Source organism: Nyctereutes procyonoides, unplaced genomic scaffold, assembly GCF_905146905.1.
Source record: "Nyctereutes procyonoides isolate TBG_1078 unplaced genomic scaffold, NYPRO_anot_genome, whole genome shotgun sequence".
Taxonomy (NCBI): Eukaryota; Metazoa; Chordata; class Mammalia; order Carnivora; family Canidae; genus Nyctereutes; species Nyctereutes procyonoides.
Window position 1 is genome coordinate 11,221,215 of NW_026575033.1, and position 26,171 is coordinate 11,247,385.

General features: G+C 38.6%; 1 protein-coding gene across 2 annotated transcripts in view; it reads left to right on the forward strand.

The window, feature by feature from the left end:
• The window catches only part of B3GLCT (beta 3-glucosyltransferase), a 127,398-nt gene that overhangs the window by 28,332 nt on the left and 72,895 nt on the right, over positions 1 to 26,171 (forward strand). For both annotated transcript variants that reach the window (XM_055317462.1, XM_055317461.1), the window contains exons 4-7: positions 2,573 to 2,682; positions 16,053 to 16,129; positions 16,604 to 16,715; positions 24,053 to 24,189. In XM_055317462.1, coding sequence (XP_055173437.1) covers positions 2,573 to 2,682; positions 16,053 to 16,129; positions 16,604 to 16,715; positions 24,053 to 24,189 — 436 coding nt within the window. The remainder of the gene's footprint in view (positions 1 to 2,572; positions 2,683 to 16,052; positions 16,130 to 16,603; positions 16,716 to 24,052; positions 24,190 to 26,171) is intronic.

Genomic DNA, 26,171 nt, shown 5'->3' on the forward strand with positions numbered 1-26,171 from the left:
CAAAGGGGAAGAATTGACTTTTTTCCTCCTTGTAAAGCCTCTTCCCCATGAGGAAGAACTGTTGTTTTTGTGGGATCGGTGAGAGTTTTGCTTATCTGGTAGAAGAAAAGGCAGAAGTTGATTGCTGCAGAATTAACCTTTTGACAGATGGATTTGCTCTTTTAAAAACTCTATTATGAATTATTTTGAACATACAGGAAGCTACAAAGAGTAATGGGCATCCACGTATCTACCACCTAGTTTAAGAAATATAACATTCCTAACATAGCTGAAGCCTTTTAACTATGATCTTAGTTTGGTGTTTATATCATTCTCATGTAATCTTTTATATTTTCTGGTCACATATGATATGGTATGTGTATATATATATTTTTTGCATTTATATAGTATATATCCATCTTACATATATTTGTGCTTATCTTCTCACAGACCATTGATTTATATGGTTATTCCTTTGTAGCTGTTTTTTTTCAATCTGTAGGATTCATCTATAATATCCACCTGGATTGACGCATCAAGTGCTAGTTAATTTCCATTGCTGCGTAGTATTCCAATTGTGTTGTTGTTAGTGGATATTTGAGTTGCTTCAAAATTTTTACTTTTACACAATCCTTCTGTGAGCACTCTTGTTATATATCCTTTTTTTTACAGGTATGCAAGTTTCTCAAGGATGATTAGTAGGAGTGGAGTTTCTGGGTCATTGGGAATGTGTCTTCAGCTTTATTAAATTTTGCAAAAATTATTCTCTGAGGTTTATTTATTTCATTTCTAACAAAAGTAAGTCTTTATAACTCCTCTTTTGATATGTCACTTAACAGCAATGTTTCAGATAGTATAGAATGATAGATAGAATATTACATTTCTGTTGAAATTATAAGATACTTGTTTAAGTCTTATCTGTGTGTCCTATTTATACAGCCAAGAAACTGATTTGAATTAGGTAGGTAGGTACGTGGAATGTTCATATTTATATAAACTCCTACAGGAAAAGAATTAGGTCATATTCAGTAGGTTGTTGAGCATTTCCTTTTAAATTTTTTATTAAGTTTTAACCAAAGAGCATTTTGGATTATTTTTAGGATCTAGATGGCTCACTGTGGAGCTATTTGTTGTATGAATATTTGAATGAGTGAATAAATGAATGGAACTATGGAACTGAACATAGGAACAATAAAATTTAAGGAATAAAATTAAAACCAGGTTACGTCTCTGAATCGAGGTATTAAAGGGAAAGGCACATGGTAGGGGGCAGGTCCCCACCATTGCTGTAAACCTGCCTGGAAGCTACAATTTATATGAAGTCTGCCTTCCGCCAATGCCCCTGTCTGGTGGCAGGCTGCTGACATGATGGCTGTTTCTATCTGTTGCTTTATTGTAAGCTCAGAACCTAATGTGTTTCTCCATTGTGGGGACTGAGCAACCATCTTTGCTGTCAAGCAAGTAGTCTTCCCTGGTCAGGTGGGCCTAACATACGAGGGTTTACTTTTTGCTAGCCATTGTGAGAAAGCTGGCCACCCTGAGGTGAGTCCCTAGGGGGCTAGTAAATACTGCCAGTGTTATTGTAGATGGGCTTTTATGCAACACTTCATGTTGAAGCCCTGCTCCTATAGAATTGTGGCTGTTTTCCTGGAGATAACACTTAATTCTGGCTAGGTGCCATGGTAAATAGAGTAGAGATTATTGAGTTATTTATTTGCAAGTACTTGTGACCTAATGGGTCAGAAGCAGTCCCTGTTGAGTGTCATCTTAAAGAGCCATCCAGAACATTCTTGAAGTCATGTATTAGTTTGCTAGGGCTGCTGCAATAAACTACCACAAATTGTGTGCTTAAACAATAGAAATGTGTCTCACAGTTCTGACGGGCAGAAGTCTGAGATCAAGGTGTGGGCAGGGTTGATTTCTTCTGAGGCCTTTCACCGTGGCTTGTAGATGGCTGTCTTTAGTGCGTGGCTTCACATCATCTTCCCTCGGTGTATCTGTGTCTAGATTTCTCTTTTTGTAAGGATACCAAGTATACTGGGTTAGGTCCCCCACTAACAACCTCACTTGAACTTGAGTGCCTCTCTGTAAAGACCCAGCTCCAAGTAAGGTCACATGCTGAGGCCCTACATGTTAGAACATGAACATATGACATTTGTGGGGTTGGGGCAGGGGGCACACTTCAACTCATAGCAGGTAATAGTGCAGTGTAGGATTATGTGTGAGTTGTTAGGCGGCTAGTTGCAAACAAGATTTTCAGCTACTGGGGAGACTAGCATTGTAGACACTTTCCTACTTTCTCACATTTACAGTCATCTTTCGACAGATGTAGGAGCGGATTCACAGTTTGCTACCACAGATTTGATCTAGTACAGTGAGCTTATTTACTTGCTAACTTCTAGGAAGGATGTTTCAGAGATCAGTTTAAAAAGAGATTTTTGTTGCTATGATTACATTTACATTGATTTTTTTTTTCCCTTAAGAGTTTATGGCCTGAAGGCTTGCCTTACAACTTTTTTTTTTTTAAATCCATTTTTAAGTTTATTTCAGTTGAAAAATAAATACCTGAAAGCTTTTTTTCCTTTGGTTCTAGATTTAAAAGGAATTGTATTTGTCATCCAGAGTCAAAGTAATTCTTTTCATGCAAAGAGAGCGGAACAGTTAAAAAAAAGCATCTTAAAGCAAGCAACAAATCTCACACAGGTATGTAGTGATGGCTGGGATGTCTGCTAGTTACTTATTTGTTGTTACTTTCACGTTTTCCAAAGTCCTCCTTCTGTAGATAAAATCCATTTTATTTAGATGAGAGTAACTCTTCTGACTTGTTTGCTTATTTAATACTGACTTGTTTAAAATGCTCTTGTTAATTCCTGATGCTCAAAGCATTGTCTTCTAAATTCTTCCTATTTTTTTTAAGAGACTTGCATAATTCTGTAGGACTCTTGTGGTTTTGTCATAAAGTATAAAAAAAGTGGAAGGAATAACATTTTAAAAGCAAGGCTTAAAATAGCAGGGATAATTAATGTTCAAAATTTTAGTAGCAGGTTCTAAGGCAATTTTCATGTTGAAATAACATTTTCATTAACCTTAGTGTGGTGTTTCCTCCATGAGTCTCTTAATCAGTTTTTTAATTGGATATCATTAATTGAACTTTTGAGTTGATTTGTAATGTAATATCCAAGAAGGATTCTGGAGAGAAAAATCGACACATGCACGTACATTTTAATAATGTTTAAAATAGGCATGAACTGAATCTACAGCTGCTATGAATAATGCTGAAGGTCTGAGTAGACCTTCAGCAGGAAGGTAGGAAGGTCTACCTTCTTGTCTTGCCATAGAGGTGCTTTCTTCTTTGGCTGAGCAGAAGAAACAGCCCTCCCAGCGTGGTCGCTACACTGCATTGCTATGGCCTTTAAGACAGAAGTGCTTGTCTGTAGATGAATTCTATCCCTCAGCTCTCGGCAAGAACTCTTTGACAGGAGATGTGTATCTCTGACCGATTGCTTTCTTTCTGCAATGACTTAAGGAAGGTGGAGATTTACTTCCCCTCACAAATAGTCCTGTTGGTGGATGGGCTAGGGGTTGGCAACTCTGCTCCAGGATCCTTCTGTTTTATTTCATGGGCTGAAATGTCTTGTCCTCGTTGGCATGGTTGGAACTGGTTTACTACCACTACATGGGCATTCCCATTTGTGGAGGACAACCAGGTTCCTTTTAAGGATATGACCTTGAAGTAGTATACATATTTCCATCATTTCCCCCTATATACCATTGTCATGTGGGCACACCTAGGCTGGGAAAGGTAATATCTAGTTGGGTAGCCTATGGATCCAGCCAAAACGCCAGGAGTTCTAGTCACTGAAAGGAAGAAGAGACCAATTGACATCTCTACTAAAGTCAGGATTTTGTTTACACATCAAGGACTCACCTAGTCAGTAGAATTTATCTATGAACCTCTCATTCATTCTCATTCATTCATTCATTCAATATTTACAGAGCAAAGCACTGAGCACACAGGTAGCAGCAAAGTATAGTCCTTATACTTAAAGAACTCAAGTCCAGGAGAGGAGAGAGGCCCATTAAACAGGCAATTTCAAAGCAAAGTGGCAGTGCAGAAAGACAGTTACTGCATGATTCCACTTACATGAGGTATCTAAAATAATCAAATTCATAAATCAAAGACCAGGGTGGTTGTAACCAGGGGAAGGGGAAATGAGTAATTATTACCTGGCATAAAGTTTCAATTAAGTAAGATGAATAAGCTCTGGGATCTGCATTCCAGCATTGAACTCTGTTGGACACTAAATACTTATTGAGAGGACAGAGCTTATGTTAGATGTTCTTATCACGATACAATAAAAATAAAAAATAAGGTACTATTTCCTAAAATAAGGAAAATAGGTGAGGTTAAGGAGGGGGATAGGAGCAGGGGAGGGTTTCTCTGTAGACAGCCAAGTGAAGGCAGCCAGGTGAGAAGCAGAAGCATGTTGCATAGGAGGCGGGCAGTGTGGATACCAACCTGGAAGGTTAGGTAGGGACCTGATGGCCAGAGTAGCCATGAGCCCTCTTAAGGCCCCAGGGCCTTTCTCAAGGCCTCTAAGGGGGCACTCTGAGCATTTGAGAAATATTTGAGATCCGAGACATTTAGCATCCCTGGCTCTTGGCAATACATGTCGGATGAACCAACAGTCACTGTTACCAAAAGCATGGCCAGTTGAAAATGACTGCTAGGGAGAGCCATTAGGGCCTCAGCATGTCAACTCTATATTTTAAAACCATCACTCTGGTATTTGTGAGGAAAGCAGCTGAACTGACCCAAGACTGCGGCAAGGAGTCGTTGGGGGTTGCCTGGGGGTAATGCTGCTCAAAATGAGGGTGCAGACTTCTGCTAGTGCTTCATCACAGGCAGTGTGAGAAGCACTGGACCAGGGGCAAGAGGCAGAGCTGGTGGTGGCGGCGGCCTTAGAGAGGATGTGAGGCCAGAACCAGGGCAGTTTGGGTGAAGGGCTGGAAAGTCAGGACCAGTGCCCAGCAAGGACTGAGGTGGGGTAGGGTGGGGCCACCATCTGAGTCTGAGGATGGGTTTGTAGGTACAAGATGACTTTTGGTTTCTATAGGTGATGTCTGAGGTGGAGGTGTCAGCTGCTGGAGGCTGGATATTTGTTTGCTTTAGACTCAGGAGAGCAGATTGTCCAGAAGGTGGTGGATTTGGGATCAGGAACATACATAGGTAGTGGCTGAAAGCCTGAAGGTGCTGCTTCCAAGGGGAACAGTGGAACCCTGATGAAAAGCAGGGTTTGGGGGCTGGGCAGAGCAGATGCAGCCTTCTGGGGACACAGGAGTGCGTGAGACACAGAGAAAGTGCGTTGTCTGATTTCAGGAAAACTGAAAAGTCTTGCAGGAACCCCTGCCTGTGCACTTACCTCAGGAGGTGTTGCCACCCAGAGGGCTTTGCTGTTGTTATTGTTATTGTTATTTTTATTCTTAATTGTGGTTAAAAAAAAAAAAAAAGAAAGCAAGCATGTAAAATTTGCCCTCAGCCATTTTTAAGTGTAAGTACTGTAAAGTACATTCACGTTGTATGCCAATTTCCAGAACTTTTTGTCTTCCCAACTGAAACTGGATCCATACCCATCACACAACCCTACTTTTCCTTTTCCTTCAGCCCTTGGCAACCAGTGTTCTGCTTGTCTCTATGAATCTGACTATTCTATGTACCTCATATAAGTGGCATCACATAGTATTTGTTTTTTTTTTTTTCTTTTTTTGACTGGCTTATTTTACTTAGTGTAACATCCTCAAGGTTCATCCATGTGGTAGCCTATGACAGGATTTCCTTCAGTTTTATGGTTGAATGGTTATCATCATTACTTGGACAGCCTTTCCTTTGGGTCCTGGGGGTAGCCTTGGTCTACCGTGATGGCCGTTTTCATCCACAGGCACTACTTTCCTGGAATGCTCCTTTGGCATTCCACATGGGCCCCCCTGCGGTGCCCTTTCTCCTACAGGGCCTCTGGCCTGCTTTCAGAATCCAAAGGGAAGCAAGACCTGCTCTGTCCTCTTTGTACCCCCTGACCTGTGGCATCCAGGGTAACGCCACACACTGACATTAGAAACCGCATTTTTAACTGATACATTTTCTTAGCTTTTAAGTCTTAGAAAACAGTTCATTTCACTGAAGTATTTACCTTCTCTAGAACTTTATTTCATGCTTCTAATTTTAGGTTTTACATATACTGAATTTTTATTGTCCTTTCTGTTTATCCTTTGTGGTTTAGATAGCCTGTTTAGTAGGTGTCTTAGATTGCCACTAGGTGGCAATATTGGTTTTACATTTAAAGACACGTAATTAAGCAACATCATTAAGCAAACCCTTAATTTCTGTGATAATAAATGGAGTATAGACTAAAGCAATAAGGAAGCTTCCTTTTAATTATAAGATAGTCTATTTTTCTTATTCTGAAATTCTTTCCTGGGATGGAAGCCAGCTATGAATACTGAGGTAGTTATGATAAAACTTTAACACTTGGATTTGATTTGCTCACAAGATCCAGCTCTTTGGTAGTTGAAATGGCCAGAAAGATTTTAGTGTCTGAAACTATGCTTGATACTAGTTATTTTTTTCTCCTTATAGAGTTTTTTATGCTATGTATGTGATTAAAAGTCAAATTTTAAAGATCCAAAGGCAGTTGACAGCTCATACAGGGTCTGTGGACAATACTTGGGGTGGTATTGAGATACCCTGACCTAGAACTATGTGAAAATAGGGCAACAAGGTTGACTTCGGAGAATTAAATGAGATGCACAAAACATGGGGAGTGGGGCCAAGTCCCTTTAAGAGGCAGGTATGGCTCCCTACTGAAAATTTAACTGGAACTTGTTTTGAGAGATTGACATATTCTTGAGAAAGAATTGACAACTCATTCATCAGCCATGGAAGTGGAGAAAGGGAGAATCTAAGGTAGAAGTTGTCAGGGCATCCCCAGCACTGTGATGGGGAGCATGCTCACTCCTTCGAGGAGGGGTCAATCCCATGGTTTGGCAGGTGTGCGCTTTAGCTCTAAGTGAACAAATATCTGAGGCCCTCACATTATTTGGGACCTGAACCATGAAGTGTTCAGGTTTCAGTTTTGCATTTCCCCATAGATTTGCCCACCATGAGCATTCACCAATGTTGCTTGCCAAGGGAGGAATCAACAGTGTTTTACCATTTGAATATTTATTTGATAGGCCAAAATATCTATTCCTCCCACACTACCAGATGTCTAGAACTGCTGTTTATTTATTCATTACTCTTGTCAGGTTGCACTTGACTACAAAATCTGCCAAAAATTAAGGTGCAAAAATTTAATGGTTTCTCTGATTATGCATTTCGTTCTAGCTGTTCTCTTTGCTTTGGCAAGTCATTATGTATGCCTGCTTTGCCTCAAGGTGCTAAGATGTGGTCTTATTAAGAACACAAACATTTTTATCCTTCTAAATGTGAATATAAAGACAGGAGGCTAAACTAACTTTCTGTCTGAAACCTAGCTCTGTACTGGGAGTTGTGGCTAGAATGGTAAATCTTTTTCTCTTGTTTCTTTTTTTTTTTTAAGCATTTTTTTTAAATTTTTATTTATTTATGATAGTGAGAGAGAGAGAGAGAGAGAGAGAGAGAGAGAGAGAGAGAGAGGCAGAGACACAGGCAGAGGGAGAAGCAGGCTCCATGCACCGGGAGCCCGACGTGGGATTCGATCCCGGGTCTCTAGGATCGCGCCCTGGACCAAAGGCAGGCGCCAAACCGCTGCGCCACCCAGGGATCCCTTTCTCTTGTTTCTAAAATAATTTGGCTCACTGTGAGTTGTCATGCCCATTTCCAGTTTTGAAGCTTATAATGCAGCTTCTAATGGCTCTGTAGTTTATAGTTATATGCTTTTTCTAATCAGAAAGCCAGCAGACTTTACCAAGTGCTCTTCTGTGTGCAGAGTACTGTTCTTGATTGCTATGGAATAAAGGGTTAGAAAAGATGATCTAGCTGTTTGAGTTCCTTATGAGGTAGACGGTAACTGTTTCATAATGGAAATGGAAATGACTGTATCATTAAGTAGATTGGCTGTTTAGAGTTTCACAAACGAAAAAGCCACATGGAGGGCAGCCCGGGTGGCTCAGCGATTTAACGCCACCTTCGGCCCAGGGCCTGATCCTGGAGACCCGGGATTGAGTCCCACGTCAGGCTCCCTGTATGGAGCCTGCTTCTCCCTCTGCCTGTGTCTCTGCCTCTCTCTCTCTCTCTGTATGTCTCACATGAATAAATAAATAACATCTTTAAAAGAAAAAGCCACATGGAGCTGAGGCTAACAGAAACCCATAAGAGTTTGTGCAACAATCTCTTAAATAATCAGGCACTTGAGTGTATTTTGTTTGTTTGTTTGTTTATTTATATTGTATTATTTATTTATTCATGAAATTAACAGAGAGAGGTAGAAACACAGGCAGAGGGAGAAGCAAGTTCCCTGCGGGGAGCCTGATGTGGGACTCGATCCTAGGACCCTGGAATAGTATCTTCAGCCAAAGGCAGACGCTCAACCACCGAGCCACCCAGGTGCCCCATGTATTTCATTTTCAGTGCTTACTATGTGCATAGCATCTGTGGGTCGGTTATGATTTGACTTCCCTTTTTTCTGAACCTAAGAAAACTCCTTCTTGAATGGATGTTTCTGTGAAAATACTTGTGAATATATATATTTTGTGTGTGTGACAAGAAGTGGGAGCAAACAGGTTGGCCTCTGTGAAGATACAATGGGAGTATCTTATGCTTATGTTGTTGCTGGAGAGGCCATACTCTGAGGGTTGTACCTTCCCTCCTGGTACCTGGGATCTAGTAACCAAGGGGAACCCAGACTGTGAAGTATTAGATATTAACACTTACCTGAAGTTACAGAAACTAGTATTGTTCTCCAAAGGAACTTCAAAATAAGATTAAGTTGGAAACAATAAAGGGAAGAATATAAAGCATCATGGTTTTTTGGGGCGGTGGTTTGTATTTTTAGTAGGTTCTGGTAAAACAAAAATTCTGGCACCATTTTGAAGACTCTAAAATGTGAGCTTCAACCATAGTATAGGGCAAGGGTCATACTTGTTTGGGGAACCACTTTGCATGGGGAAGTCAGCCCCTATAGGAGTGAGTGCACCAGGGAGGGAAGGCCCAAGCTCACAGTGGACACAGGACCTGAGAAAAATATGGGCAGAAGCACAGACAACTTAACGGTTCTGTTTTTCAGGCAACCTGCAAATACAGAAAAGAAAGTTCAGAAGTGGGATATTATGAGTTTTTGGGGGGGTGAGCAGCTGTATATATTACATTTGGTACATTTTCTGCTTTGGGCCAAATGGAGCTGAACTGGCTGCTTAGGAACTCTCCCGCACTCTCCCCACCCACAACTAAATAGCTTTTGAAAAGAACAGACACTTCTAATTTACTGTCTTCTTTGGTGGCGTGAACTTTATCTGAAACCTAGAAGAATCTTGGGCAGCCTGGGTGGCTCAGCGGTTTAGTGCCACCTTCCGCCCAGGGCCTGATCCTGAAGACTGGAAATGGGGAACCAAGTCCCCCGTCGGGCTTCCTGCATGGAGCCTGCTTCTCTCTCTGCCTGTGTCTCTGCCTCTCTCTCTGTGTCTCTCATGAATAAATAAATAAAATCTTTAATAAATAAATAAATACCCAGAAGAATCTCAACCTTAACAAATAAATGCATTTTTTTCTTATTCACAGAAAGTTTTGTAAATCACTAGTTTCTTGAGGAGACTTAGTCCACAGGCTTTGGTTCATAAGTTAAAAAAAAAACAAAAACACACACACTTGTTTCCGTGAGATAAGCCAGGAAAGCCAGAGCAAAACCTTTTGTAGATCAGTATGAAGAAGCTTGAGAAAGATGATTTTCTGTTTTTAGAAATTTTTTTTATTGTCAGGGAGACTGTGTGAGGCACTCCACTGAAAGGTTAGCTTTGACAGTGTGTCACTGGCTATCACTAAAATCTTTTTAGGTGAGAACAATTGGATGCCTAATTACTTACTAAAGATTCACGTTTTGTAGTAACTGATAGGTGTTAAGACATCACATTAATTCATTAAACTGGAGACTTTATTACATTGCTGTTGAGTAAGAATTTATTCATCTATCCCCTCATTTAATAAATCCTTATTGAATATTTATTTTAAACAAGGACCTGGGCAAGATGCTGTAGGAGAAAATAGGAATTGAGACCCACATTGCTCCAAGGGCGGTTGCTCAGCAATAATGAGTTCATCCATACTGTGGAAAAGGCCCTGTTGTGAGCATTTGTCTCTTTTTGACAGAACCCCTTTCCTGTTCTGGAGAACTCTATCCCTATGAGTCTGTTGGGAGCTGGGTCTTGGCCCAGTAAGAATGTCAGAGGCCAGATGCTGGGTTTAGGGGGAGGCAGCCTGTGATGGAGTGTGGCCAGGCAGACCTTGCCACATAGAATTGAGTCTGGAGCCAGGGGTCCACAGAAGCCAGTCACTTGAGAGAGCTCACTGTTTGGGAAGTGACACCCATACCCGGTGGCTAGAGGTGGCCTATTCCTGGTGAGTGGCTGTGCCCGTCCTCCAGCAGGCTCATCCTAGTAGGGGAGACACCAGACGTTGCTGCGTGAAGCAATAGTGGCCTTGCACTCTGAGAACACACACAAGAAGACACCCAGCCTTGCCTGGAAATGTCAGCAAAGGCTTTGTTAGGGCATTTGAACTGAGCCTTGAACAAATGGTAAAGAGTTTGCCAGACTCCTGCTGGAACAGGTGTGAGGACTCTCATGGATGAGGCAGTAATCATGTGTCTCACTGGGTATCAGGGAAAGGGTGACTGAAAGGAAAGTGAGGTGCTCTGTGAGCTAGCGTATGAGCTTATGTTTAGAGAGGTGGGCTTGCGGGGACTAGTGAGACATCTGGTCGGTGAGGCCAGGGGCTGGAGTGCAGAAATCAGCTCATTTAACTCTGTGAGGTAGTTCCTGTTATTCTCCCCATTTTGCAGAGAGGAAATTGAGGCTCAGAGAGATCGAGGGATTGTGTAATAAGACTAGAAAAATGCATTTGTTCTAGAATTCTTTTAAACCTTTACCCAGGAGAAAAAAAAGGATATTACCAACTGAGATTGATCAGTTCATCTAATCACAGATCATCAAAAACAGTAGTGTTCCTGCCTAGGAGTTTTAGGAAGTTGTTTTGTACTGCAAGCCGAAAAACTGAGCTCCAAATGAGCACATTCAGCTTTGGAAAACTATGTTATTTAACCTAGGCTATTTTGTTTTCAAATTTAGACGTTTAAAAATAAAATACTTTGTACTGTAAAAAAAAAAATGCCCATGCTGGCATCACTGATAAGTAGTGCAATACCATGCACCTTGGTGCCAGTGGGCTCCAGAGCCTCTGCTGTCTGCTCTGCTGCCTTCTGACACACAGATTGGGCTTTGGTGCTGCAGCTGCTGTGCAGAAGTAGTTCCTGTGGCCTCTTCTCTCTATCCATTTACCTGGCTTCATTTTTTTTTTATACCATGTATCTCCGACATGATATTCTAGATTTATTTGCTTCTTGCCTTTCTCCTTAATTGGAACGTGAGATCCAAGACGGCAGGGATGCAGCCCTGTCTTTCTACAGCTGTTTACTGTGTTCTTAGAACAGTGCCTAGGACACAGTAGTTGCTCAACAAACACTGTAAGATCAGTACTAATCTTAATAACCATCACATGTGTAGCATGTGCCAAATGTGTGGCATGTACTAACTTTCTCGATCCCCAGGGCTAATGTTGTCCCCACATTAGAGATGAGATAGTAACAGCCACAGACAGCAAGGAACTTGCTCAAGTTTGCATGGCTCAGAGGAGCCAGAGTGAGGGTTTTTTTTTTTTTTTTTTTAAAGTAGGCTCCACACCCAGCATGGAGCCCATTGTGGGGCTTGAACTCATGAGCCTGAGATCAAGACCTGAGCAGAGATCAAGAGTTGGATGCTTAACCGACTGAGCTACCCAAGGCACCCCCAGAGTAAGGATTCTGATGCAAGTACCTTGGCTCCAGAAATCAGATCCTTAAACACTGAGCTGTATGGCCTTTCATGAATGAATGAATGAATGATTATTTAAAACAGATGTATACGTACTATAAAAATGTACTTAGTAGCGCATTTCAAAGTAAATAGTTAATAAAAATAAATGTTATAAATAATGAGGTAATAGCTTTCTCTTATTAGGAGACTGGTATCTGGGAAAAAATATATTTTAATATATAGGGTCAGGTTCCTGGGAGATATGTTATTACAGCATCACATGTAATCTATTGGTTCATAAATGAATACTGGATTTTTAGACTAGTAAATCTGTCTGATATGTGTTCCAAACAGCATATCAGACATCTTTATCATCATCCTCATAAGATATACTTCCTTCTTAGGGGAGAAATTATAACAATAAACAGATGTTACTTTTCATCATAATTCATGTATTGGCCTAAAAGCTCAGTTCAATGGATAAGACTTATATACAGTTGGAATTTGGAAACACAGTTGAACTGGAATCTTTCAGAGCCATTACCTCACACTGAACAAATGTTTTGGCTTTTGCTTTCAAATTTAGTACTTTGTCTGAATGATGAGGTTGAATTAGACCATAAACTCATATACTGCTAGGTTTATACTTTGAATTAAGGTACAGGCAAGTTACAAGTATTGGGAAACAGTCTGCAGAGAAGGAAAAAGGCCAGCAGCATGAAGTTAAATTTGTTGAATCCTTCCCAGACAGAGATACAAAGAGTAAAGTGATCCAAAACCAAATTTGCCTAATAATTAAAGTTATTTATGATATTTAAAATATTAATCTGTTTTCATCCATGTTCAAGTGTTGGTTCTTTCATTTATACTTTTTCCTTCTGTATGCTCAGCTGTGGAATCAAACCCCTTTGCCAAATGCAGGTGGTGGATTTGTGTGAGAACCAGGGAGCCAATTAGGGTGTTGATTTTGAAGGTGTTTATTCTTCATAATTTTTAGTGGCTTTAAGTGTGAACATATGCCTTGATACAAAATGTGTTCAAAGGAAGTACTGAATGCATGTCCAGTAGGCTTTCTGACCTCACAGTGCTTGTTAGGGGATCAGTAGATGCTGATGATGGAAGTGAAGGTAGACTGGTTCAATGAGATAAATAGAGTTGACATAAAAGTTTAATTACTGTTCAACTTATTCATTTTCTTTTCCTCTTCTGTCATATGCCCATAGTAAGCCCTTTGTATTTTTAGCCTGTTTATGCTTGCCTCTGTTATGGCATGATCACATTATTGATAGAATTTTCCTTTAACCTTTTGTTTGAAATAATAGTATTGTTGGGTGAATAGGTATCATTTAGATTGCCACCAGACAGTGCTGTATGCATGAGTGCCTTTACTATAGCTTTTATTCCAAATGGCTCTTATAAGGAGGCCTAAATCTGGTGGTGGTAGATAGAGCAATTTTATATAATTCCAAGTAGTAAAAACTGAGATGAGATCATTTGATGGAAAATTTTATTGTGACCTTTTAGATCTTAGAAGTGCTAGTATATACGTACATGTATTATTTATATGTAGTATATATGTACATTTATACACATGTATATAAATACACATATATACACACATATACATATATACATACACACATATATATACATATATATATATATATATAAAACAAGAATAAAAGCTCTTGGGCCTTTTTGAGTATTAGTGGATGAAAATTTATCTACAATGAAATGACCTTGGGTTAATCAAGAGTTAAGACCAGGTTTTGAATGCCAAGGTAGGCATATTTTTGAGATAAAGGTATTCACACACCTTTGGAGATAGTTATCAACACAGCGCACTAGTTTTGAAATGTTTCTATTTGGAGATAAATGGGTACAGAAAACTTGATTGCCGTTTTGTGTTCACTGACTGAAGCAAATATGAAACCCAGGCATATGATTTAGTAAACAGGAATGGAGATAGGGATGATTATAATTCCTTAGTAATCCACAAAGTTTATTTTAGAGTAGAATTTAACTCCTTTGTGCTAAGACTTTGCCTTTTTACTTTTATTGTCATGACAAGTTATTCATTAAGTGTGTCTTGGCATCCTTGCCAGGAAGGTGCCCTCACAGCCTTTCCGTGATACCTGTTGACATCACTTACATACTTCTTATAACCAGGAAGGGTAGGATTTGTATGGAAGAAGAATTCTGAAGTCTATTTATTTTTCTGCAAGAAACTTTAAAACTTAACTATGTTTTAACTACATTAAAGAATTTTAAAAGCATAGATATAATACTTTGGTCATCTTGACATAAATTTTTTCATTTTTCTGGTTTCTTTCCAGTCTCTGTTCATATATGAATTTGTTTTACAAATTGGGAATCATGTGTTTTTCCACTTAACATAAAGACATTTCCATGGTTACAAAGTCTTCATTATTATACTTTCAATTGTTACAGAATAGGTCATCTTTTTTTTTTTTTTTTTTAAGTAGTCCCCATGCCCAGCACCCAGCGTGGAGCCCAGTGCAAGGCTTCAACTCACAAACCTGAGATCAAGACTTGAGCTGAAATCAAGAGTCAGACGCTTAATGGACTGAGTCACCCAGGCGCCCCTTACTTATTTTCTTGTAAAACCTTTTAAAGTATTTTGCTATGTTTCATTTCTAGCTAGTTCATATTAGCGTGCCATAATTATTTGAAAATTTTATGCAACTATTAATATCATTAGTTTTCTTCATACATGAAATTTGTTAATATTATTAGTTTTCTTCACACGTGAGTTTTGTTCTCATATAATCCCTTATGAATATACATGTATCTATGTACGTATATATACACATATTCATATATATATATATATATATATATATAGCCATTTCTTAAAAGTCAGTGAAAATTACTGCATAATTCATAGTCAACAGCAAGAAAGCCTGGAATTATATTGAGTATACCGAGTAACTAACTGTTAATTCAGCCTTTCAGCTTTTTTTCTCTTTGACGTGTCATACTGTTAGTCTGATTTAACCTTTGATTACTATTCTTGCATTTCATATTTATACATGAAAGTTAAATACTACATAAAATAAAGACATGAGGCTTTATTTGATAGTTCCCAAGATTTATATTGAAAACCATTCTCCTGAAATAATGAGCTTATACAAACTTAAAGGCTGGTATGGAATCTACATTAGTATAGTAATGGTTCAGATATTTAGGCACTTATTCTTAATGTCTTTTGTCTGCATCAGTTACCAAGAAATAGAATAAAACACAGAATATACTAAAGTTTGTTAGGGTGATATTCAAGCATATTACTATATATCTGACTCTGGGCTAGTAATAATGTGAAATATATTGAATAGTGCTTCAAAGCTAACATTCATAGCCTTAAACATATTAATCTCTCTCTTTGTGTATATGTATGCATATTTATTTAACTATAGATGTGTATTATTTTTGAATATTAGTTCATCCTATACTTATAAATTTTGAATTTTCTATTATTACTATCATTGTTTGAATACCTAAGGGTTATATTTCTAGTATTTAGAACCGAAACTCTTCATTACTATAGTGTTTTAGTTTTTTAAGGGCACTTAAATTTCTTTTTACAGGAGATAAATTGGACATTCTATATACCCTCTTGTTTAGCTGAAGTGTTTTATTTTCCATCTGCTACCTGTGGTGTGTAAACAGTGAAAGTTGTTTCTGTGCCTCTGCATTATCTCTGACTACTTCTGGGCTCTTCCCTTCATATCACCTTTGCAAGTCTGCAAATTTCAGGTCATCTACTGGTATCATCAAAGGCCATTCTTGGAGGCCCTCAGTACTGTTTCATGCCTGGGTGATACAGAGATTCTGTGGATTCAGCCAACATCCCACATTTCTAGTATCTCCTGAGAAGGAAAAAGAGAGTAGTTAGGAGAGTAAAATGCCAGGTCTCTGAAAATACCTGCATTTAAAATTGAGTCTTTTTTTTTCTTTAATTGAAGTGATCGTATTGTATTTTTATTTATTTCTCCCCTTTGATAATGTTTCTTTAGGAACTCCCTAGAGTCCTCCTTCTTCATCAGCTGTCTAAGCAGGAAGGTGCATGGACGATACTTCCACTGTTACCACAGTATGTTTAATTTGAAATGTGTGAATTTTGATGTTTCTGCCTGAACACTTCTCTGTTCCTTACCTTTCTTACTAAAAGTCAATAAGTAAATTTGAACTCTGTTTTTATGATTACTACATTACCCAAATTTCTTGATTCTTTTAATCATGAATGGCTTCTATTTTTAAATATGTTGCTTTCTTAAAAGCTAAAAGGTTGATAGGTCTGATATTTATATTTGAAAATAATCTACTTTTCTGGACTGGTGTCATCATGGAGAGAATTAACTTTAAGAACACTAATTGTTTTTTAAACCATTAATATCTTGCTTTCCCATAATCTGAAACTATCCATTGAAGAAAAATGTAGGGGAAATTAATCTAGATTTCTTACAATCTTCTATGTCTTTCATCTGTTTCTTGTCTGTCAGTTTTAAACCTTTATTATAAAATCATTTTACAGAAGTGATTACTATAACCTGTTTCTCTTTGTCAGCTTTTCTGTAACATATAGCAGAAATTCATCATGGATTTTCTTCTGTGAAGAAGAAACAAGGATACAAATTCCAGAACTCTTAGAAACACTCAGAAGATATGACCCATCAAAGGTGAATACAGTTTTAATACCTGTATTTATCCTTTGGGGGAAATGCTTAAAAGAAGATTTAATTTTGATGAAGAGGTTTTCCAATCTAATAAAAACACTTAATTTAAAATTAAAAAGAATGAAATAATAGTTGAATATCTAGAAGCAATGTTAAAATAATTCTTTTTGAGGTTTTTATAGCTTTTGGAGGGATAGAACCTAAAATGAATCATTTTTAAATGACAATCTATTTACATGTGTTAGCAATTTCAGAGAGGTAAAAAGCTATAATGTAGAATTAAGAAATAAGTTTAAATTGCTTGTCTCTCTTTATCAACAATAACCACATATTATTTTAGATGAGAAGTGTTTCTTGGTTGCCAACTGTTTATCAAGCACTATGATAGCAGAGGCTAGGACAGACAAGGATCTTGATGATGTGGATGGTACAGAATGGCAGGGAGAAAACAGACCATTAAGGGAGCAATGAAAAGTGAGAGGTCTTATAGTAAGGGAAACATAGGGTGCTGTCAAAGCACATAGCAGGGCATCAAACCTTACCTCTGAGGGTCACGATAGGAGGTGATCTTTAATCTGAGTCCTGTAGGATGAGTAAAAGTTAATCGGAAAGAGTGTTTTAAGCAGAGGGAACAAAGTTTGAAGAGGTGTGGGGGTAAGTGGTGCATCTCATATTAGAAGTTCAGTGCTACTTTCTGTATCCTTATCTTTCATATTTTCAGATTTTATTTTGGGCAGATGTGATGTAGCAATTGGATCTTTTATTTCTAAGTTTCTAGCACTGAACAGAGTACTTAACACTTAATATGTGGTCAATGAGTTTTTGTGAATGACTGATTAACCCTGTAATGTCCACTTTTTTGCTGGGCTAGCCCGTGTCTCAGGAGGATGCCCTAGAGATATGTCGAGAGTAATCAGGCTATTCATTTCTCTTGGAGAAGCCCAGGTTATACCCTGATCACCATATGGAATCCTTTAAGCTTGAAATAAGTAGACTTGGGCCCTTTCAGGTACCACTGGACACCTGCCCTACCCCTATTCTGGTGTCCACTCCAGAACTAAGTCAGGTTTATTGAGAATGTGGGGAAGGAAAGGTGGCTTCTGGGTGCCTGCTTGGTTGTTTGTTGATGTAGATAAATAATGTTGAGCGACAGTGATCATTCTCAAATACTGGAAAGTGTGTTACCTTAACAAAGCCACTGGTTTTGATGTTCTTTAAAAACTGTTAAGAGTCCATTATGATTTCTCTTTATGCTTTTGCTTTCTAGAAAGATACAGATATAATTGAATGAGAAGGTTGTTAGGTTAAAAAGAAAAATCCTTCAAAGGAGAGAAGAATTATGAATGTGTCTTATCCCATCTTTTCAGATGATGCTAACCAGCATCTATGTACTTTGGCCATGTTTTGTGTAAAACATTTGTTAGGCTGTTATGTTTCCTTTTGACTTGAGAAAAACTCCCAAATCCTTTTTACAATGTAGGAGTTTTAATCTCCTTCTAGTGTTCATTTCACCTGGAGATTATTTTTCCATTATCCATATAGCTCTAATTCTGTGCAGAAGATGGTGACTCACTGTGCTTTTTAATGAAAATTGGAATGATAAATTTAAAAGTTCAAAGCAAGTTCATGAAAAGCAAGTACAGAATAGAGGTAAAATGAGATGTTTTCCCCTCCTTTCTGAGCTCAACCTTTAAAAAAAAATCAAGGATGCTTTATTTCTTTTGAAACTAGCATTAGGAAATAAAGATTACATAATGTTCAAGTTAGCTCAAACTAGTGTGCTTCCCCCCCACCCCCACCATTTGAAATTTTAGAAAAAAGGTATAAAGTAAAACTGGCTTTGATAGTGATACAATAAACTATATTCAAATAATAATTGTGTAGTGTGTTAGAATATCAATCTTTTTTTGGATTCTGTTTTTTTTCCCCTTCACTCTGTTGTTCTTACTAATGCAAATTTATATTGTTACACAGTATTTTACATGGAAAATTTAAATCCTTATTAAAGTAGTCATCTTTGTTAAACTGCCTTTCTAGGTGATTTCTATAAATTTCTTATCTTGCTGAAGTCTTTCTTTTTTTTCCCCACTGTATGCTTTTAATATAAGTGTGCATTTGCTGAAATGTATTGACATTTTAATAGAGGTAAAACACAGGTGCTGGTAAAGAGTATTCTAAGATACTAGTAGAACATTGTCTGAATTGTTATTTTACAGTTTATCTTGATTGTAATTGTCTTAATTACAATTATGTAATTGTTTTTATTATATATTAAGAAAGTTGTTAAGAAGGATGAGGGAATGCCTCTTTCCACAGATTTTGTATAAATTTCTCCCTTAGTTTATTTTTTTATTTTTATTTAAAAAAAAGATTTTATTTATTTATTCATGAGAGACACACAGAGACAGAGACAGAGACAGAGACATAGAGAGAGAATCAGGCTTCCTGCAGGGAGCCGGATGTGGGACTCGATTACAGACCCCAGGACCATGCCCTGAGCCAAAGGCAGACAGACGCTCAGCCGTTGAGCCACCCAGGCATCCCTCTCCCTTAGTTTAGATAATAACCCCTTCCCCTCCAAATATTGGAAAACAGTCTTAACAATCTTAAACAATCTATTCCTTGGGTAATAGCTGGACACTGCCACTAGGAGTTAAAACGTAGAAACAGGTTCTGCATAAAATTATGTTTGCAGCAGGAAATTATAACAGTGAAGGATTAGCAAGCAATGTACTGAAAATCTCCTGAGGCATTTTTTTAAACAAGCTATATTGATATGGTATGTTAAATGTGATGATTTTCATATTCGGTAATGTTTAGCAGTTTGATAAAGTCCTATGTTACTGATTTTTTAAAAAGATCTTGAATTTCTCTCTTAAGCCAAAGCCATTTACCTTATAATTATCCCCCTTGCCCAGTGATGATTTAAAATATCCATAAAATATCAAGAGAATCAAGAGAATCATGATGTAGCTCTATACCCTAAGTGCACAGTTGTATTGATGGGTTGCACACAGGTTCAGTTATGACCTATTGGTGAATTGACCAAAACCAAGGGTCTGGGAGGTATTTGGGACAATTTCACAATCAGAAGAGAGAATATGTTGTCCTGCCTGTTTTTTTATTTTCTGATCAGGAACAGGGAGTGTGTTGGTGATGGTTGGATAACAGAGAAAATATGCAAAACTTTTAGAATTTAGGAAGCTTGAATGAAATTACTTTTTAGAGAAACTTCTCTAACAGGGTGGTTGCCATTTGAAGCTCTCCTGGGCTTGCTCCATTCATTTAACTAGTGAGCACTTATTACATGTTAGTTATTCTGGTGGGGATATAGCAGTCCATAGCAGCAAAATGGACAGTTTCCCTCCTAAGGAGGGGGATGTTCTCGTGACAGGGGGAGATAGGCAAGGAGCAAAAATGCAAACAGCGTCTGATGGTAGTAAGAGCAGAGCACAAAAAGAATGAGAGGGATAAGGGATAGATTGGGGGTGGGCTTACTATTCTGTACAGGGTATCAGGTCACTTTTGAGCAGAGTATGAAGGAACCCAGGGAGTGAGCCATGTGCTCCCTACTCCTGTACCAGACGGCTTACTCCATACCTCTGCTTGTCTAATCAGAACCCACATTCAACATATACAAGACTGAACTTAATGCGCCTTTCAAACCTCTCCCATCTTTAGTCTTCTTCATCTCAGAAATGGCAGCACAGTCTATCCAGTTGCTCAGAGAAAAAAACCTACAACTCATGATTGATTCTTCTTTTTCTCTCAATCCTATGTTGGCATATCTCATTGACTCCACCTCCAAAATATACCTTCTTCCATCCTCTCTCCATATTTATTACTGCCTCTCTGGTCCAGGCTACCATCATCTCTTGCCTTGAAAATTATTAGAGTCTCCTTGCTGGTCTCTTGGTTTCTACTCTTGCCATCCTAGTAATCTAGCCTCTTGGTAATTCAGATCATACCACTCATCTGTTCAGAAACTTCCACTGGTTTCCCATTGCAACTAAGATAGTTTCACTAGATTCAGCATTTTAGGTTGGCAGTGATTTTCTTCTATCACTGTAGAGATGTTCCATTGCCTTTTACATTCTATTGTTTCCATTGAAAATCCAACCATATGTCTTATTTTAATTCCTTTAAAAGAAATGTGTATACCCCTCTCCCCTCAAGCTACTTTTAAGATTTTCTCTATCTTTGGTCTTTTCAACCAACATATGCCGCTATGTGGTTTCCTCTGTACTTTATTGGTATTAATAGAGCTTTTTGAATCTATGGCTCGGTGACTTTTGTTAGTTCTGGAAGATTCTAAGCCTCTATTTTTTCAAATGTTGATTCAGTTCCATTCTCTTTCTCTTCCTATTCTGGCCTCCTAATTTCATATGTTTTAGACCTGATTCTCACTGTTTCTCATATTGCTTTAGTGCTCTTTTCTCAATTTTCCTCCTTTTGTTTTCTTTTTTTTTGTGTGTGTGTGTGTGTGTATCACACAATAGTGTTTACTGACTTACTACCTTCCAAGTCACTAAGCTTTCCTTGTTCTGTGTCTAATATCCTATTGAATTCCTAAGTTTGGTTATCACATTGGTCAGTTTTAGAATTTCCATTTGACTTGTTTTTATTTTTCTAGATCTTTGATAAAATTCTTCATCTTTTTACCAATTTCCTTAAATATATGAATTCTACTTATTTTTTTAAAGTTTTTTTTAATTTTTATTTATTTACGATAGTCACAGAGAGAGAAAGAGAGAGAGGCAGAGACACAGGCAGAGGGAGAAGCAGGCTCCATGCACCGGGAGCCCGATGTGGGATTCGATCCCGCGTCTCCAGGATCGCGCCCTGGGCCAAAGGCAGGTGCCAAACCGCTGCGCCACCCAGGGATCCCGTGAATTCTACTTATTTTTTTAATAACTGCAGTACTTATCTGTGTATCTTTCTATTTCTCATTTTTCTCTTTGCTTTTGTTCTGGTGCTGTTCCTTGGCATGCCTGGTAACTTTTTGCTAAATGCCAGATAGTTTACATGAAAAAATCAAAGAGGTGGTGGATGATATCGGTGCCTACAGGAGGATTTAATATTCTTCTAAGTTGTAGACCTTGTTTAGGTAGATCTATTTACAGACTGCCCTTACTTCTAGACCTCTTTCTTCCAGCAGACCCTGTACATGGGCCTTGGGCTCCCCAGTACCCCTGCTGAAGACTTTGATCAGCAGTTAGCCTCTCTCCTGCTCCTTTCCACTTGGTTCTTGATTCTTTTCTATTTTTTTTTCCTTCCCAGGCTAGGAGTTGAAAAGAAATCACATGCAGTATTTGGGGCTCACTTTTCTGGATCCTCTTAAATCTGGATCCTTCTAAGCCTCTTAAATCCTTAAATATCTTCTTGGCAGCCTCCAGCTCCAACCCTTCTCTCAGTCCAGCAAGGCTGTGGAGTCCCAGATGCTGCTTTCTGTGGTGTGCCCTTCTCTGCTATGGGAACAACTGGTAAATTCCTTGAAGGTAAAAGGAGGTGATTACAGTGTTCTCATAGATGGGCTTCTCTTCTCTCTTGGATATTTGCCCTCATCTACTATTTGTTTTTGTTTTCTGATGCCCTTAATTATTTGGTTTAAGTATTTTTCTCCAGCTTTAGTGCTTGTTCTCAGTGGGAGAGCCAGTCTGATCCAGGCTATTCTGTTGTGGCCAGAAGTGGCAGTCTTCCACTGCATTTGGAGTAAAGTCTACATTGCTCCCCACTGGCATCTGAAATCCACCCTGGGCCGTCTCCTGTCTGTCTCTTTTATACCATGTTTCCCCATATCCAGTATATTCTACCTCATTGGACTTCTTTTTCCATCAAATGTATCAAGCTTGCTTTCACCTTGGGACTTTGTAGTAACTGCCTTGATGGCTCTTCCCCAGATTTGTACCTAGCTGGCTCCTTGGTATTGTTTATTCTCAGTTCAGTTGTTAGCTCACGAGAGGTTTCTCTCTCTTTCCAGGGAAGTCCCCAGGCACTTGGTTTTATTTTTATCCTAGCATATTGCAGTCACCACCTGACCCTACTTTACTGATTTTCTATTTCCCTGCTATTGTGTAAGCTGCGTTCCCACCTGGTGTGGGATAAATGTCAAATGTGAATTGATAACAATAATAAATGTTAATCGAATGAATGAATAAATGAATAAGATAGACACTAATTCTGGAAAGAATTTTTCAGATTCTCCTTTGTAAACCTCAGTAGGGCATAAAGGAACACTTGTTTTCTTTGCCTTAATAGCATTTTGGTATGGAATTTTCTGTAAAATACACTTTTATATGTCTATGGCATAATGATGACTAATATTTTGCTCATCTTGTTGATAAACTAAATTACTCTCTTTGTAAAGATTATGTCATGTTCATTACCATAGAGCATTAATTATGTTTTTGTTAAAATTCTTTAGAAAGTAATAACCCATGCTAATTCTATATCACCCAGAGTACTTAATTAGCTAAAATTAATGATATGACTTTGTTTTGGGTCATATGTGAAATGGCTTTTTAAAGAAAGTGACATTTATTTATTTTCAGTTTTTATTTTTTTTGGATATACATTCAAAATACATTTTATTTTTATTTATTTTATTTAAATTCAGTTAATTAACATATAGTGTATTATTCATTTCAGAGGTAGAGTGCCACTGAGTGATTCATCAGTGTTTATTTATTTATTTTAAAAGATTATTTATTTATTTATTCATGAGAGACACAGAGACAGAGACACAGGCAGAGGGAGAAGCAGGCTCCATGCAGGGAGCCTGACACGGGACTGGATCCCAGGTCTCCAGGATCACACCCTGGGCTGAAGGTGGCGCTAAACCGCTGGGCCACCGGGTTGCCCACACTCAGTGTATGTCACATCAGGTGCCCTCCTTAATGTCCATCGCCCAGTTACCCCATCCCCTACCCCCACCTCTCCAGCAACCCCAGTTTGTTTCTTTATTATTTATTTTATTTATTTATTTTTTCCCAGTTTGTTTCTTATAGTTAAGAGTCTCTTATGGTCTGCCTCCCTCTCTAATTTTGTCTTATTTTTCCCCTCCCTTCCCCTATGATATTCTGTTTTGTTTCTTAAATTCCACATATGAGTGAAATAATAAAATTGTCTTTCTCTGATTGACTTATTTCACTTAGCATAATACCCTCTAGTTCCATCCAGGTTGTTGCAAATGGTAAGATTTTATTTTTTTTGATGGTGAAGTGATATTCCAGTGTGTGTGTGTGTGTGTGTGTGTGTGTGTGTGTGTGTGTGTGTGTGTTGTGTGTGTGAGATCACGTCGTCTTTATAAGAAAGTGACATTTTATATCTTTATTTAACAGGAATGGTTTTTAGGAAAAGCATTACATGATGAAGAATCTACAATAATTCACCATTATGCCTTTTCTGAAAATCCTACAATTTTTAAATATCCAGACTTTGCTGCTGGCTGGGCCCTTAGTATTCCACTTGTAAACAAGTAAGAACTTATTATAGACTTTGTGTGTGTGTGTGTGTGTGTGTGTGTGTGTGTGTGCGCGCGCGCGCGCGCGTGCATGCACATACAGGTCAACTTTTATTTCACGGAGTACGGTAATTGATGGATCTCAAGTGAGCTTTGCTGCTGGAGGCAGTGTGTGGTAGAGTGGGAAGACCTGGAGCAGGAGTCGATATCTGAGATTCTTGCTTCTGCTCTGTCACTTACTAGTTCCCTCAGACAGATTACTCAACCATTCTTTATTTTCTTTTCCTCACCTGCAATACAGTGAATAAGAAATTGGGGGCCCAATGGGAGGGCATATAAGTACTCTGAGAACTCTACCTACAGAGGTGTTATTACTATTATTAATGGATCTAGTTAGCTATAAGTATGCCTTTGATCATCAGTAAGAAAATGAATCAGTAAACATGTCCAGGGTGGGAGTTGATGGCAAATTATGTATGTCAATGTTTATGTTTCAACAGAGGCCAGACAAGAAGGACAGTTACCAGAGTCTCTGTAGATATCCATACCTAGCTATTTGTGTGTATAATTGCAATAATGCTTTTTTCAATGTGAAAAGTAAAGGTAATTAAGTTGTAATTCAGGAGAAATATGATTGTTGACAGACTCTTAATTCAAATGCTTCAGGTTAATTATTATGTTTTTTTTCTTTAGGGAATGGAAAGTTGATAAAACATTTGTGGCCTTTATATCATCAGAGATGGAAGGGCTTCTGTTATTTATTACATTAGATACACTGTTTCTAGGGTTTTGAGTCTTGGGAAACTTTATAGCCGATTGTAGAAATACAGCATAGTCGTACCTTGTCATTTGTGACTGGCCAACACTTATTGACTACTCCTTTGACATTTGAAAGTTTTTACAATATAAGACCCTGCTTCCCAATGTAGAATCCAGAAAAGGACAACAATAACACCTCCATGTTGTGTAGCCTTCCTTCCCAGTAGACAGCAGCTACATGAGGTAAGCTCTAATAGGTTGATGCACTGTGGAAAATGGTTTTTGGGAACTGAGTTATATGGAGAAAGAGACAACATATGCTGGTCCATTTGACTTGAGAGGTCATATTAGAGGAGGGGTCATTTGGAGGCTGGCAGCTGAGAATAGCTTCCTGATGATGGCAGAGGCCACAGCTCCTCAGCTACCCATTTCTGTAGTATAAATCTGGAGGTTGTCCTTGGAGTCTTAGCCTAGAATATCTTTATTCTGATTTTCCAGTAATCTGTGAGATATTATATGTATTAATGAGTCTACTTTGTGCTTGAACTGGCCAGAGTGGATTCTGTTATCTCCAACTAAAATGTGTGTTGGACCCATGGACCCATCCTGAGAATACCAGGCAGGGATGCCCTGCCCCCAGCCTATGCCAGACATGCCTAGGAGGGCCACACACTCTCTCTGCTCCATTCTTGGAAGGGTTGGGCAGGAGGGGAAGGGGAACTAGAAGAGAGAGTTGTTATTCCCTTCTTACCCTACACTGATTTGCCTGGCTCTGCTCTGCTGGAGTGAAGGGAAGATAATTGTTTCAGTAGCCCAGGGTCATCTTTATTCTCAAATTAATTAAGCTTGGGTTTGCTGCAGCTTGAAGACCAGGAGCCCCCAGGACGCTCTCTTCCCATTATGTCCAGAAGCCTTATGTTTGGGCCCAGTTCAGCTACCTCTGTTCTGTCTGGACTCTCCAGAGCCATGAGTGGCACATCCCAGCCCTGGTTGTTCCTTGTGCCTTACAGATTCTCACCCTGGCAGTGGCTTTCCTCTGGTCTGTCCTCACTCTCTATACTTAGCTTCATAGCCTGAAATTATGTGAGCTCACTTCTCTACAGAAGTTCTCGAGGTTCTGGTTTCTCTGACTTGGGGGTTATAAGCTCTTCCTAAGTCTACTTGTCTTCCATTTTCTGGAGAAACAAGTCCCTTGATAGAGGGACAGGTACAGCTATAATTTGTCTTGTGCAGTATTC